General features: G+C 35.0%; 1 protein-coding gene across 12 annotated transcripts in view; it reads left to right on the top strand.

The window, feature by feature from the left end:
- Positions 1 to 13,424, top strand: part of otofa (otoferlin a) — an 86,153-nt gene that overhangs the window by 1,029 nt on the left and 71,700 nt on the right. For all 12 annotated transcript variants that reach the window (XR_004947230.1, XM_036210407.1, XM_036210409.1 and 9 more), the window contains exon 2: positions 9,723 to 9,781. Coding sequence is in view for 11 of the 12 variants with exons in the window: in XM_036210407.1 (XP_036066300.1) it covers positions 9,723 to 9,781 (59 nt within the window). In the remaining variant the exon portion in view is untranslated. The remainder of the gene's footprint in view (positions 1 to 9,722; positions 9,782 to 13,424) is intronic.

Raw genomic sequence — 13,424 nt, forward strand, 5'->3', positions numbered from 1 at the left:
TGATACATTTTAAATTCTGAAACATTTTGGAAAGTTTTTAACCAGTTTGCAAACATGTAATTTTCAAATCTTTCATGAAGTGCTCATTTTTACACACACATTTGTTCAGAAATACATTAATAATCGACTGTATGATTTTAATATATTTGTAATATTGTGATACAGTTCACATATTGTAAAATGTATTAGAGAAATAATGAGATTATGCTAGTATCATACAGTGTTAAATAGTTTCTCATAAAGAGAAGTTCTAACAAAAATGTTCAGATCTTTAACATTGTAAACATTGTTCTGCTTCTCCTGGAGTGCGTTTCAGTTTGGCCACTAGGTGGCGATCGCGCTACAGCATTACACCTTATTCCAGAAGAAGAAGAAATTATTTTGGATATATTTAGAACAAAAAGGGTTACTTTTACTGTAAAGATTTTCATTTAATCAATGTATGTTTAGGTCGACTGAGTGTTAGCATTAGCTGTTCAATAGGAAATTCCAATAAACGTTAGCATCAAGCTAGCATTTTTTCACTTTATGTGCTAAATCGATTAATATTTTTATGAATCGATTATTGATCTGTTAAGTTTAAATCGATTAATCAATTTTATCAACCCAGCTCTAAATCAAAGGATTTCTGTTTATTGGTGAAACTGGCATTAAAGAAGCTTTAAAGTTTTGAAATGTTTGGTGCCCTGAGGCTGACTCAAAGCAGTTATGTTCTCAAGAAAAAGCCTTTATTGTTTTCTTTTTTGTTTGTTTATTTAACATTACTCTCTGCTCTTCTTCTTCAAAATGAAGCCTCACCAAAGATTTCAGTTTAATTTTACATCAGTGAACACTTTAAAGCTGCAAGAACTTTATTAGATTTCATGTTGATTTAAACAAAGTATTTGTCTGATCTCCACCAGTTATATTGAAATATAAAGCTTACTATTGCCCTTTTTACTTGGGAGTTTAACTCTTCAACCCAATTCAGCTTTCATTGGTTTAGTTAAGACTCCTAGATGTTAGATCTGAAACAATTTACTGTTTTTGAGGCTATTTTGAAGTTTAGCTATTTTTTTCAGCTACATGCTAGCTGTTTGGCTAACCTAAGGTAGCTAATATTTTAGCTGGCTATCAGCTTTAACGTTTTCAGCTTCAGCATTTTCAGCTATCAGCTTCAGCATTTTCCGCTATTAGATTCTGTGATTTCAGCTATCAGCTTCAGTGTTTTCAACTGTTAGCTTCAGCATTTTCAGATATCAGCTTCAGCATTTTTAGCTATCAGCTTCAGTGTTTTCAGCTTCAGCATTTTCAGCTATCAGCATCAGCATTTTCCGCTATTAGATTCTGTGATTTCAGCCATCAGCTTCAGTGTTTTCAGATATCAGCTTCAGCATTTTCAGATATCAGCTTCAGCATTTTTAGCTATCAACTTCAGCGTTTTCAGCTATCAGCTTCAGTGTTTTCCGATGTTAGCCTCAGTGATTTCAGCTATCAGCTTCAATGATTTCATCCATCAATTTCAGCATTTTCAGCAATCAGCTTCATTGTATTCAACTATTAGTTTCAGATATTTCAGCTATCAGCTTTAGCATTTTCAGCCATCAGCTTCCACATTTTTAGCTATAAACTTAAGCGTTTTCAGCTATCAGCTTCAGCATTTTCCGCTGTTAGCTACAGTGATTTCAGCTGTCAGTTTCAGTGTTTTCAACTATTAACTTCAGTGATTTAAGCTGTTAGCTTCAGGGTTTTCAGCTATCAGCTTCAGCATTTTCAACTATCAGCTTCAGCATTTTTAGCTATCAGTTTAAGCGTTTTCAGCTATCACCTTCAACATTCTCCACTATTAGCTTCAGTGATTTCAGCCATAAACTTCAGCATTTTCAGTCTTTTAGCTTTAGTGACATCAGCTTCAGCATTTTCAGTTATCAGCTTAAGCATTTTCCTCTATTAGCTTCAGTGATTTCAGCCATAAGCTTCAGAATTTTCAGCCTTTTAGCTTTAGTGACATCAGCTTCAGCATTTTCAGCTATCAATTTTAGCATCTTCAGCAGCCAAATTCAGCTTAGAGTTTCAACTCTAGTATTATCACAGGTAATGCTATATATCTAGTTCATAATTATCTTAAAGTTACAGTTTTAACGTTTTAAAAATATTGTTTTTGAGTGTTCAATAAATGTTTATTCTGCCCGGCCTCCGACCTAAGTTATGTTTTGGGTTTTGGTCTCCTGTGCGATTGAGTTTGACACCCCTGATTTAGACAAATATAAGCATCTTCTGTGTAAGGTTTTATGGAAATATCCCACATATTTGTTAGGACTTAATAGCCTCTCAACATTTTCATAAACAGTTTGTTATTTTAGCTCACTTACAGGCTGTTTTAAAATCTCCAGGAGAGAGCTTTGAGTGTTTTCCCTCCAGTTTCCGACTGATTTGTGATCAAAAAACTTCCTGTCTGCTCAGAAAGACGTTTTCAGGAAGACCAACCCTGGCAGAGCTATATGTGGTATGAGGGGAGGAGGAGGTTAAAAGGCTATAATAATAAAGTAAAAAACATTTGCATGCCTGAACCATCAGCAAGCTGTTAACAGTTTCATGTCTCAGTTTAATGAAGGTTTAATTACCTATAGATTGTCTTTGGCCTGCAAGAAAAAGCGTTTTCTGCAGGAGCACCATATGCTTGTCTGAGAGTTTGTCCCTTGAGGTAACCCTTCAACATGTTTTCAGTAAATTTACTACTTTTTCTTATGTCTTGACTTCCTTATGTGCATTGGATTTAATATTTGCATCATGCATGAGAATTTTTTCTTTTAGTATTTTTGGACTTCTGTTTTTGACGTCAACCAGTGATTTCGCCAAAAAATCTGATCTCCAATTTTCTCATTCCCTCCCAATTTTTACTTTCTTTAACAAAGGTTACAAATGACAGAATATTTTTAACAACACCTATTTTATTTTAACATTTCCTTTAGAAATTAGCTCAAAGACAAAGTGCAGCTAAATACAAGCTGTAAAAATGTTTGTAGAACAGTGTGAGCTACCGCTAGCCTAAGCGTCCTATCAAGAGAAATACTGCAATCATTTGGCAGAACAGCAACCGCCTTCAAACCGATTTTACTGTGTGCACCAGTCAAGTTGGCCAGTAGATAAACGAAAATCAAAGCATATTTTTACTGGACAAATTGTGTTATTTTACTAAGATATTACATGAGTTTTTCAGCTCAACACCGGCTCTGTAATGTTACCAAGAGACTAGTACAAAGTGGAGTCATGTCTGGTAGTATTATATTTATAAAATACAGTTTTTATAAATATACTGTGAATTAATGTTGTATTTATCTGCATCGTCTTAAAATATTGCCTGACTTTGAACCAATCCTCCGTGTTTACATTTATAGACAACACACAGGAAGCGTTCGTTAGCATTAGCAGCTAAAATCGTAGCATGCTAGCATCAGTGTGTAATAACAGAGCGGTTGCTGCTGTAGACCAGCAGCTTTATCCTCTAATTCTGTCTGGGTCCTGTAGAACGACGTTGTGAATGTCAATCACACAAGGGGCCAAAATCCAAAACACACCTTAGGTCACGGGCCAAAAAGATAAACATTTAATGGACACTCTAAAACTAAGTCTTTGAAACCGTAACTTTTTGACATAATTATGAACTAGATATATGGCATTGCCTGTGATAATATTAGTGGGAATGCTGATAGCTGAAAACGCTGCAGCCAATAGCTGAAAACGCTGGAGCTGATATCAAGCTAAAATACTAGAAAAATGCAGAATTAGCCTAAAAAAATTAGGTTAGCCAAAACAGCTAGCATGTAGCTGAAATATTAGCTATACTACAAAGTTCCCCATAAACTGAAAAAAGTCTAAATTAGCCAAAACAGCTAGCATTTAGCTGAAATATTAGCTTAACTCCAAAAAGGCCTAAAAAAATTTAAAAAATAAAGTCTAAATTAGCCAAAACAGCTAGTATGTAGCTGAAATATCAGCTAAACTCCAAAACGGCCTAAAAAACTGAAAAAAAGTCTAAATTAGCCAAAACAGCTAGCATGTAGCTGAAATATCAGCTATATTCCAAAGTGCCCCCAAAAACTGAAAAAAATCTAAATTAGTCAAAACAGCTAGCATGTAGCTAAAATATTTGCCTAACTCCAAATTGACTTTAAAAAAATGAAAAAGTCTAAATTAGTCAAAACAGCTAGCATGTAGCTAAAATATTAGCTTAACTCCAAATTTACCTAAAAAAATAAAAAAGTCTAAATTAGTCAAAACAGCTAGCATGTAGCTGAAATATTAGCTTAACTCCAAAACAGCCTAAAAAACTGAAAAAAGTCTAAATTAGCCAAAACAGCTAGCATGTAGCTGAAATATTAGCTTGACTCCAAAACGGCCTAAAAAACTGAAAAAAAGTCTAAATTAGCCAAAACAGCTAGCATGTAGCTAAAATATTAGCTTGACTCCAAAACGCCCCAAAAAACTGAAAAAAAGTCTAAATTAGCCAAAACAGCTAACATTTAGCTGAAATATTAACTAAACTTCTCATATTTTTCTTGCCCTTCTTCTTTTTATTTATTTATTTTTTTGTGAACAATCTTTTTCTTTCTCTCTTTGCCTCACTGAAGAATCTCCTCCGCTAGCTTCAGCTTTCATGTTTGTGCTTTACAAGATACAAACAGGCTGACTTTACAGAAGCACAAAAGAGCTGAAAAAATAAAATCTCGATTTTCAAAAAAATAAATCGTCTAAAGCAACAAATTCGAATTAATTGATAACATCGATGTTTCGCCCATACCTACCATAAAGTAACATATTTTTTTAGCAGAGGCATACATTTTTTAACCTCTGCGGTTCGACGTTAAAAAAAAAGACATTATAGATCTAAAAAAAATGTCACGACTTCAACATTTTGAAGAGTTGATGAATTCACTTCTGGTGTCTGTAGGTTATAACTTTCTGTTATGACTTTACTTCATATTTCATCATCCCATCTTTTAACATTCTGACATTTACTTAGATGAGATGTTTGAGGGTAAAATAGACTTTCTGCTCTTTCTGCATTTATTTTCCCCTTTAATCCTTGAATTCTTTTGCTGCTGAAGCGTGTTCAGTCGAATTTGAAGCCCTTTTTGTGATGCTCAACATTAAATGTAACATGTAAGGTGTTGTTTTCTAGTCCTAATTAGCCTCCAAAACTGATCTTTTCAAATGTATTCAGTTTCTTCCTTTTAGGTCAGTTATTTTAAGGTTTTAGATTGCTCCAAATTGTTTCTTGTAAGGCGGAGTTGATCAAGGCTGTTTTAGTTGGGTGCAGAACACATTACATAAGATTGTTTTTAACCCACATGTAATGCTAGCATGACAGTTGCACCGCTCGTATTAATATTGTAGGAGGACGGATCCACTTCCACTCAGAAATGTTTTTGTTTTATGCTAAAATTTGCATTGTATGGCTTTTTTTGTGAAAGGAATGTTCCCTTAAATAAGTGATTCTCCTTACGGTACGTTTTATTTTTATTTTGCTTATTTGGCATTTACTGAGGTTTTTTTAATGCTAATTTGGAGTTTAGCTTCTATTTTAGCAACATGCTAACGTTTTTAGCTAATTTGTTGTATACTGGAGATTTTTAAGGCTAATTTAGAGTTTAGCTTTTATTTTAACAACATGCTAATGCTTTGGGCTCATTTATCTTCTACTGGGGTTTTTAGGCTAATTTGGAGTTTAGCTTCTGTTTTAGCAACATGCTAATGTTTTTGACCAGTTTTGTTTACTGCGAAACTTTAGGCTTTTTTTGAGTTTAGCTAGTATTTAACCAATGTGCTAGTTTTTTGTGCTAGTTTGGCATTTACTTCTATTTTATCAACATGTTAACGTTTTGGGCTAATTTGTTATATACTGGGGTTTTTTAGGGCTAATTTGGAGTTTAGCTAATATTTTAGCAATATGCTGACGTTTTTGGCTAATTTGTTGTATACTGGGGATTTTTAAGGCTAATTTGAAGTTTAGTTTTTATTTTAACAACATGCTAAAGTTTTTGACTAATTCAGTTTACTGGGGAATTTTAGGCTATTTTAGAGTTTAGCTAGTATTTAAGCAACGAGCTAGCTTTTTTTTGGCTTATTTGGCATATACTTTGGTTTTTTGGATAAATTTGGATTTTAGCTTCTATTTTAGCAACATGTTAACGTTTTGGGGTAATTTGTTACATACTGGGGTTTTTAGGCTAATTTGGAGTTTAGCTTCTGTTTTAGCAACATGCTAATGTTTTTGACTAATTTTGTTTACTGCGAAACTTTAGGCAATTTTAGAGTTTAGCTAGTATTTAACCAATATGCTAGCTTGTTTGTGCTAATTTGGCATTTACTTCTATATTAGTTACATGTGAAGGTTTTGGGCTAATTTGTTATATACTGGAGTTTTTTAGGGCTAATTTGGAGTTTAGCTAATATTTTAGAAATATGCTAACGTTTTTGGCTAATTGTTTGTATACTGGGGATTTTTAAGGCAAATTTAGAGTTTAGCTTTTATTTTAACAACATGCTAACGTTTTTGGCTAATTTGTTGTATACTGGGGTTTAAGGCTAATTTAGAGTTTAGCTTTTATTTTAACAACATGCTAACGTTTTTGACTAATTCAGTTTACTGAGGAATTTTAGGCTATTTTAGAGTTTAGCTATAGTATTTAAGCAACGAGCTAGTTTTTTTTCGGCTTATTTTTCATATACTTTGTTTTTTGGGATTAATTTGGAGTTTAGCTTCTATTTAAGCAACACACTAAATATTTTTACAAAAGTAGCATGTACTAAAAATTTGAGCAATTTTACAGCAAATTTTCTGAAATGTAGGTCAATTTCAGCACTCTTTCTTAGTTCTTTAACTAAATTTCCAGTCTTTTAGCAAATTTAACATTTTGCTAGTAGTTTTTGCAATATCAGCAAATCCCTTCAGACGTTAAGCTCAATTGCGTCACCATTTTTAGGTAAAAGTTTCAGCAAACTTCTTTCAGCAAAAAGCATTCACACTAGCATTATCGCAGGTTTAGTCAGCTTAAAAAAACAAACCTTTCCGTGTGACTCTAATTATGTCATCACAGCCCGAGCCGGATCAATACGTTTCTTATTAAAATGATCACCAGAGCCAGTCTGGCAGGAGCTTTATTAACATCCCTGCTCTGCTGATGTGTCAACATTCACCCACATAAAGAAGCCCTGCATGCAGAAAGCAAACAAACACAACAAAGCGGAACACACAGGGGGGCGTGGAACCACTAATGAAGCAGCACGCCAGCTACGATAAGAATTGACTGAATAGTATGTGAAAAACAAAAGCTATACGTCTATATGGATGCATTGTTTCACATTTGCTGCAGAATCGGAGTGAAATAGTGAGTCATGGAGCGACTGTCTCCTGTGGCTCCACAGATGTTTCTTTGTTTGCTGTTAAAATGTTAATTTGTTTTTAATCTAATCCAGACTTCATACGACATCATGACCATTCTCTATGAAATGTCTGACATTTACTCAGGAGTCTACTTTAGTACAGAGAAACAGAATTAAAATAATAAAAAAAAAAACAGTAAGTATCTACTGTATATATAGTTTTGCGTACATCTACATTATTTAGTGAAAGCGCTTTGGTTCTGCTCTGCCATCATGTTGATGTGTTTCTCCTTTTTCAGTTTTTTACATTTCCGTTGGGTATTTTCTCTGGTAAAATTACACATTTCTGTCTCCTGCCTTTGTTTTCCTCTGTAACCGTGACAACCACCTTTATGGGCTGTTAAAAGAAGTTTTAAGTCGCCACAAAAGCTGAAAGTTTAATATAGATTTTAAATTGTTTGAATACTGACATTGCTTTTATTCAATGATCATCTACTTGTGGTCATTTTTAAATCAAAGAATACTGAAGAATACACATTAAATTGAAAAAAGTATTTTGTAAAATATTTTTTACATATTAGTCATTTATTTCAAGGCTATTTTTATTTATACTTATTTTTGTTTTTTAAATGTTTTCATATATTTACTGTCTTATTTCTGTCATAAATTGTGCCATTGTGTACATGCAGGAAAAAGAAATAATACTATACTGTTTCCAAAATGGTCCATGAGGTCGTCAATGATGACAATTAGAATAGAATAGAGTAGAATAGAATAGAATAGAATAGAATAGAATAGAAAATCTTTATTTCTGTAGCACTTTTCCTAGAAAGAATAACAAAGGGCTTTACAAAAAGAAAATAAAAACAATTCAAAACACAAAAGTAAGGAATGCCTTACCATTACTTTGGGTCTGGCAGACTCTTGTTAAGTTATTATTTTTTTCACTTTTATGTTTAAGGTGTATTAACACAGTCCAATTGTTAGTATTAGCTAGTACTTCTTTGTTAATTAAAGAACAAAAACAACAAATCTCATTAAAATGATCTGAATTTCTTATTTTAATTAAATACATTTTAAAAAATGAAAGGGAACCAATGAAACTGTTTCTCAATAGAATCATTTTGACAAACAAGCTTAAAAAATGATGATAATACTGGAAAAGATTGAGACAGATTTGACCGTAGAAAGATGTTTCACTGAGATGTGTGTTTTTGATCATTTTTAATCCTGTTATTGATCAGTCTGGCTGCTAAAACGGTTTCTGTGTGTTTGATGACACAGCACTCTGAAGCTTCACCAAATAATATGATATAAGAAAAGAGGATCTCGATAAAGAAGAAAAACAGAACAGAAAAGTAAATTGAAGTTGAAGGTTACTCTCTAAGGAGCTATATGTTCCAGAAACTCTTTCTGCACAAATGTTTGTGTTTCAGGTCCACAGTTTATATTCACCCTCCCTGCATGGATGTAACTGTATTTGTCCTAACAAATGGTGTACCACAGGGCTGTTGTCTAAGACAACTTCAGATTCAGTTTCAGATTCAAATATTTAATGTCATTGTCACAGAATAACACAGAAATTGAGATTAGAGCATCTATACTCCATACTTCAACATAAGTTCAAACCAGTAATAACACTAATAATAATAATAATAAATGAAAATTTTGAAAAATTTACAATATTGGTATTTTTCAAAAGATTCAAGTTTAATTTTTCAACTTGAGTAAACTTAAATATTCATGGATTTTCTCTAAAATTAATAACTTGAAAGCAAAAAATAAAAATAAAGTCTGCATCTTTTTCTGTTTTTTACAATTTTTTTTAGGACGTTTTTTTTCATTAAATGCTCTAAAATTTAATCTTTTGACTAATAAAGAGATAAAGGGGCCAATCAAACCTTGCCTGAAAAAATAAATAAATACAAAATAAAAAAAAGGTTAAACAAAACAAATTAGACTTGTTTTCTCCAGAGAAATAAATTGAACACAAATGAATGAAAATCCAAAAGACTATTCTGCATTTTATTTTATCAGGCTGATTTTGGAATTTACTTATTTCAAATAATCAAAAGTACAAAAGAAGACAAATGAGAGATGTGTCATAGATATATCAAACTTAAGATGATTAGTTTGTGTTAATTTAGTAATTTTTCAAGAGTAATTTGTTATTTTTTTTAAAAGAAATAGTTCAATATTTCTGAATTAGCCTGCATTGTTGCTAATATATTGCACCAAGAATGGTTGTATTCTCCGTTTTTGCGTCCTTTTTAACATTTTTTTGACAAACAGTAGATGAAAACTATTATAAGTTGTGTGTTTAATTTCCAAAAATTATATATTTTTATTTCTTTCAGGTCTGCCCTTCTGCAGTCGTGTTGCAGAGAACTGTGGAGATGTGGCTCACTTCAATGAGGTTGGTTTGTTTTAAATGTTTTTTTTTACTTTCACTTGAACGACATTTTTTTAAACAAAAAGTAAGTATTCAGGAATCCAAGAATTTACATTTTTTGAAAGATAATATTTAAAAAGGCAAAGGAATAGAAATATTAAATGTATTCCTACTTTTTATGCAACAGTTGTTGCTTGTTTAAGGTTATTTAATCATAGATATCTGCACATTTGCATGAGTTGTTCTATCAAAATGAGCTTTTATAATTTATGCCGCCCTTGTGGTAAGATCAGACATCTTCTCATAACCAAACCTCACTCTTCTTGTCTTTAAATTGAATTCCGAATATAAACACAAAAAGATGGGGGGAGTTTTGGAAACTGACAGACAAGGGCATAAAACTGAAACTATTACCCCTTTGTGAACTCTGCAAGTATGTTTTTTTTTTTAGTTGTTGTGAATTTCCTGTGAAGCTTTTAAAGCTACAAACAACCAAAGAAAGTCATTACATAACTATTTTTTGTTATTTGTCTTTAATTATATTATTAAGTAGAAATCAATTTATTGAACATATTGTTGCATGACTATAGTTAATTTTTCAAACATATTTTTTTAATTAGAAAACTGATATTTGTTAAGCATTTTATCATTCTGCACAGGCTGCATGTCGTTTGGAGTACGGACTTCATTCTCCACTGCTACAGTATAAACGGTGTAAATTAATTATTCTGAGCACCAGCGCGCATACGTCTCATTTCAGGTCCTCCAAGCTTGTTGGTCTGTCACTTTTCCCTCTGGCTGCTATGAGATTGTGAGAAATGTTCCTAATCCTCGTCGCCCCTTAAGCCCCTGACACTGACAAAACACTGACTAACAGGAGGAAATAAAATGGAGTGGCACAGACTTACAGTCGGGAGAAATGGGGATAAAATGAAAGTTGGGGATTTGAATTAAAAAAATGCTGCAGGAATTCTGCAGCAGCAGAAGTAAAGTCAGAAAACATGATACCAAAGGGGAAAAAAAGACGTAAACACATGCTGTAGTCTCCCTAAAGAGCTCTAGTTTTTTTCTTCCTGAAGCCACGAAAAAAACATTTTTTTTCTTTGACTCGTAAGCAGAGCTGCTTCCTTTGTTGATAAGTAGCTCTTTTGTTTTCAGTGTAATCAGGAAAATGGCGTACTTAGACGGTCACCAAAACACATTGAGAGAATGTCTGCACACTGAGAGCAATGCAAGACATTAAACTAGACCAGGGGTCTGTAACTTTGGCTCCAGAGAAACATCCCAGCCAGCAAGGCAAATGGGCCCCATATGGTTTAAAGCGGGCATAAAATGTGGGCCCAGATTGGGTTTGTCTGCAGTTTCTGTCCTGGCCCCACCTGTGTTTGCTAAAATTAGCTTAGGTACACACTCAGTGGGTTAGCTTGCTACGCCAGCCAGCCTACTGGTGGATGGCATTGCATGCTAGTGAGCTCCACTGCATCAAGCTAGCAAGGTCTGTTATAGCAAGCTAGCAAGCTCTATTTTGGCGAGCTAGCAAGCTCCACTGCATTGAGCTAGCAAGCTCCGCTGTAGCGAACTCCGTTATAGCAAGCTAGTAAGCTCTGTTTTAGCGAGCTATCAAGCTCCGCTGTAGCGAACTCCGTTATAGCAAGCTAGCAAGCTCTGTTTTAGCGAGCTAGCAAGCTCCACTGCATCAAGCTAGCAAGGTCTGTTATAGCAAGCTAGCAAGCTCTGTTGTAGCAAGCTCCACTGCATCAAGCTAGCAAGGTCTGTTATAGCAAGCTAGCAAGCTCTGTTGTGGCGAGCTAGCAAGCTCCACTGCATCGAGCTAGCAAGGTCTGTTATAGCAAGGTAGCAAGCTCTGTTGTGGCAAGCTAGAAAGCTCCACTGCATCAAGCTAGCAAGGTCTGTTATAGCAAGCTACCAAGCTCTGTTATGGCGAGCTAGCAAGCTCCACTGCATCGAGCTAGCAAGCTCTGCTGTAGCGAACTCCGTTATACCGAGCTAGCAAGCTCTGTTGTAGAAAGCTAGCAAGCTCCACTGCATCAAGCTAGCAAGGTCCGTTATAGCAAGCTAGCAAGCTCTGTTGTGGCGAGCTAGCAAGCTCCACTGCATCGAGCTAGCAAGCTCCGCTGTAGCGAACTCCGTTATAGCGAGCTAGCGAGCTCCGCTGTATTGAGCTAGCGAGCTCTACTGTATTGAGCTAACAAGCTCTACTGTATTGAGCTAGTGAGCTCCGCTGTATTGAGCTAACGAGCTCTACTGTATTGAGCTAACAAGGTCTGCAGTATTGAGCTAGCGAGCTCCGCTGTAGCGAGCTAACAGGCTCTGATGTTGTGAGTTAGCGAGCTCCACTGTAGAGAACTAGTGAGTTTTGTTGTAGTGAGCTAGTGAGCTCTGCTGTTCACCGGGCAGCAGGCTAGTGTGGCAAGCTAACCCACTGATTGCCCACCTAAGCCAATCTGGGCAAAAACAGAAACTGCAGACAAACCCAATGGGGGCCCACATTTTCTGCCCACTTTTAAACCATATGGGGCCCATTTGGCTTCGCTGGCTGGGATGTGGCTCTTTTATTTCTCCATCGTGGCTCCTTGGCCAAACATAAACTAAGTCAGGGAGACTGCTGACCCAGTCACGTCGACCGTCAGAGTCAGCAGCTCCTCCTAACCAAACTACCTAAAGAAAACAAATAAACAAAGCCCACAAATTAAGACGACCAAGGTCCAAACTAAAATAACAAAACCCAGCTGTGTAAGACTGTTGAGGACAAAGAGGGGAATTAAAAAAAAGGAAAAAATAAATAGAATTTAGTAAGGATTACCTTATTAGCATTTATTTAATTTAGATTAGTTATATTTATAAATTGATGGTTAAGGTACACATAGATGATAAACTACGTAGGTTTTCACATCCCTGTTGACCTGAAAACGTCTCGTTTGCTCAACTCTACCTCCAGAATGAACAGATTTTATATGCAAAGCAACGCTTTGGTATAAAGTTTGATCTTTTATGAGTTAAAAGCAAATAATATCTCATGCTGCACAACATTGGTAACTAGCTGTACTGAGATGATCCTGTTAGGCGCACGGCATCTTTTATTTTAAAAATAATAATAATTTTAAAAAAAAGAAAATCAAATTTTGAGAGATGCTGGGTTCTTTTTATGTTTTTGCTTTTGTTTGTGCCAAAAAATGGACAAAATTCATGTTAAATATTAAAAAAAGAAGGTCATGAATGCAAATCTAAATTTCTCAAAGGCTAAAGTAAAACTATACGGCTTCTTCCAGGTTTAGATCAGTACAAAACGAGCCCAAATGGCTCTTTTACTGTTAAATGTTGCCGACCCCTGAACTAGACAAAAGGAGAAATGTGTGTGGATATATATAAAGTTGTGAGGCTACAGTACCGAGCACAGAGTTGTACATACACTATGATCCCTTCTGACACCCCGTCCAAAGTCCTGCATCTTCAGAGGGGTCATTGGCATCACTTAGCATCAATGAAACGTCCGGCGTTCCCTCCTGACCTCTTCTGCATCCTCGACTTTCTGAGGCTGTTTGCTCATGTGCGAGAGTGCGGGTGTGCTCCTTGTGTCCACTCTTATCTTGACCCATGCTAATGCGCGAGTAATTCCTGTTTACATCTTTGTCCTGGTCTCTGCGTT

The sequence above is a fragment of the Oryzias melastigma genome, linkage group LG24 (assembly GCF_002922805.2).
Source record: "Oryzias melastigma strain HK-1 linkage group LG24, ASM292280v2, whole genome shotgun sequence".
Lineage (NCBI taxonomy): Eukaryota > Metazoa > Chordata > Actinopteri > Beloniformes > Adrianichthyidae > Oryzias > Oryzias melastigma.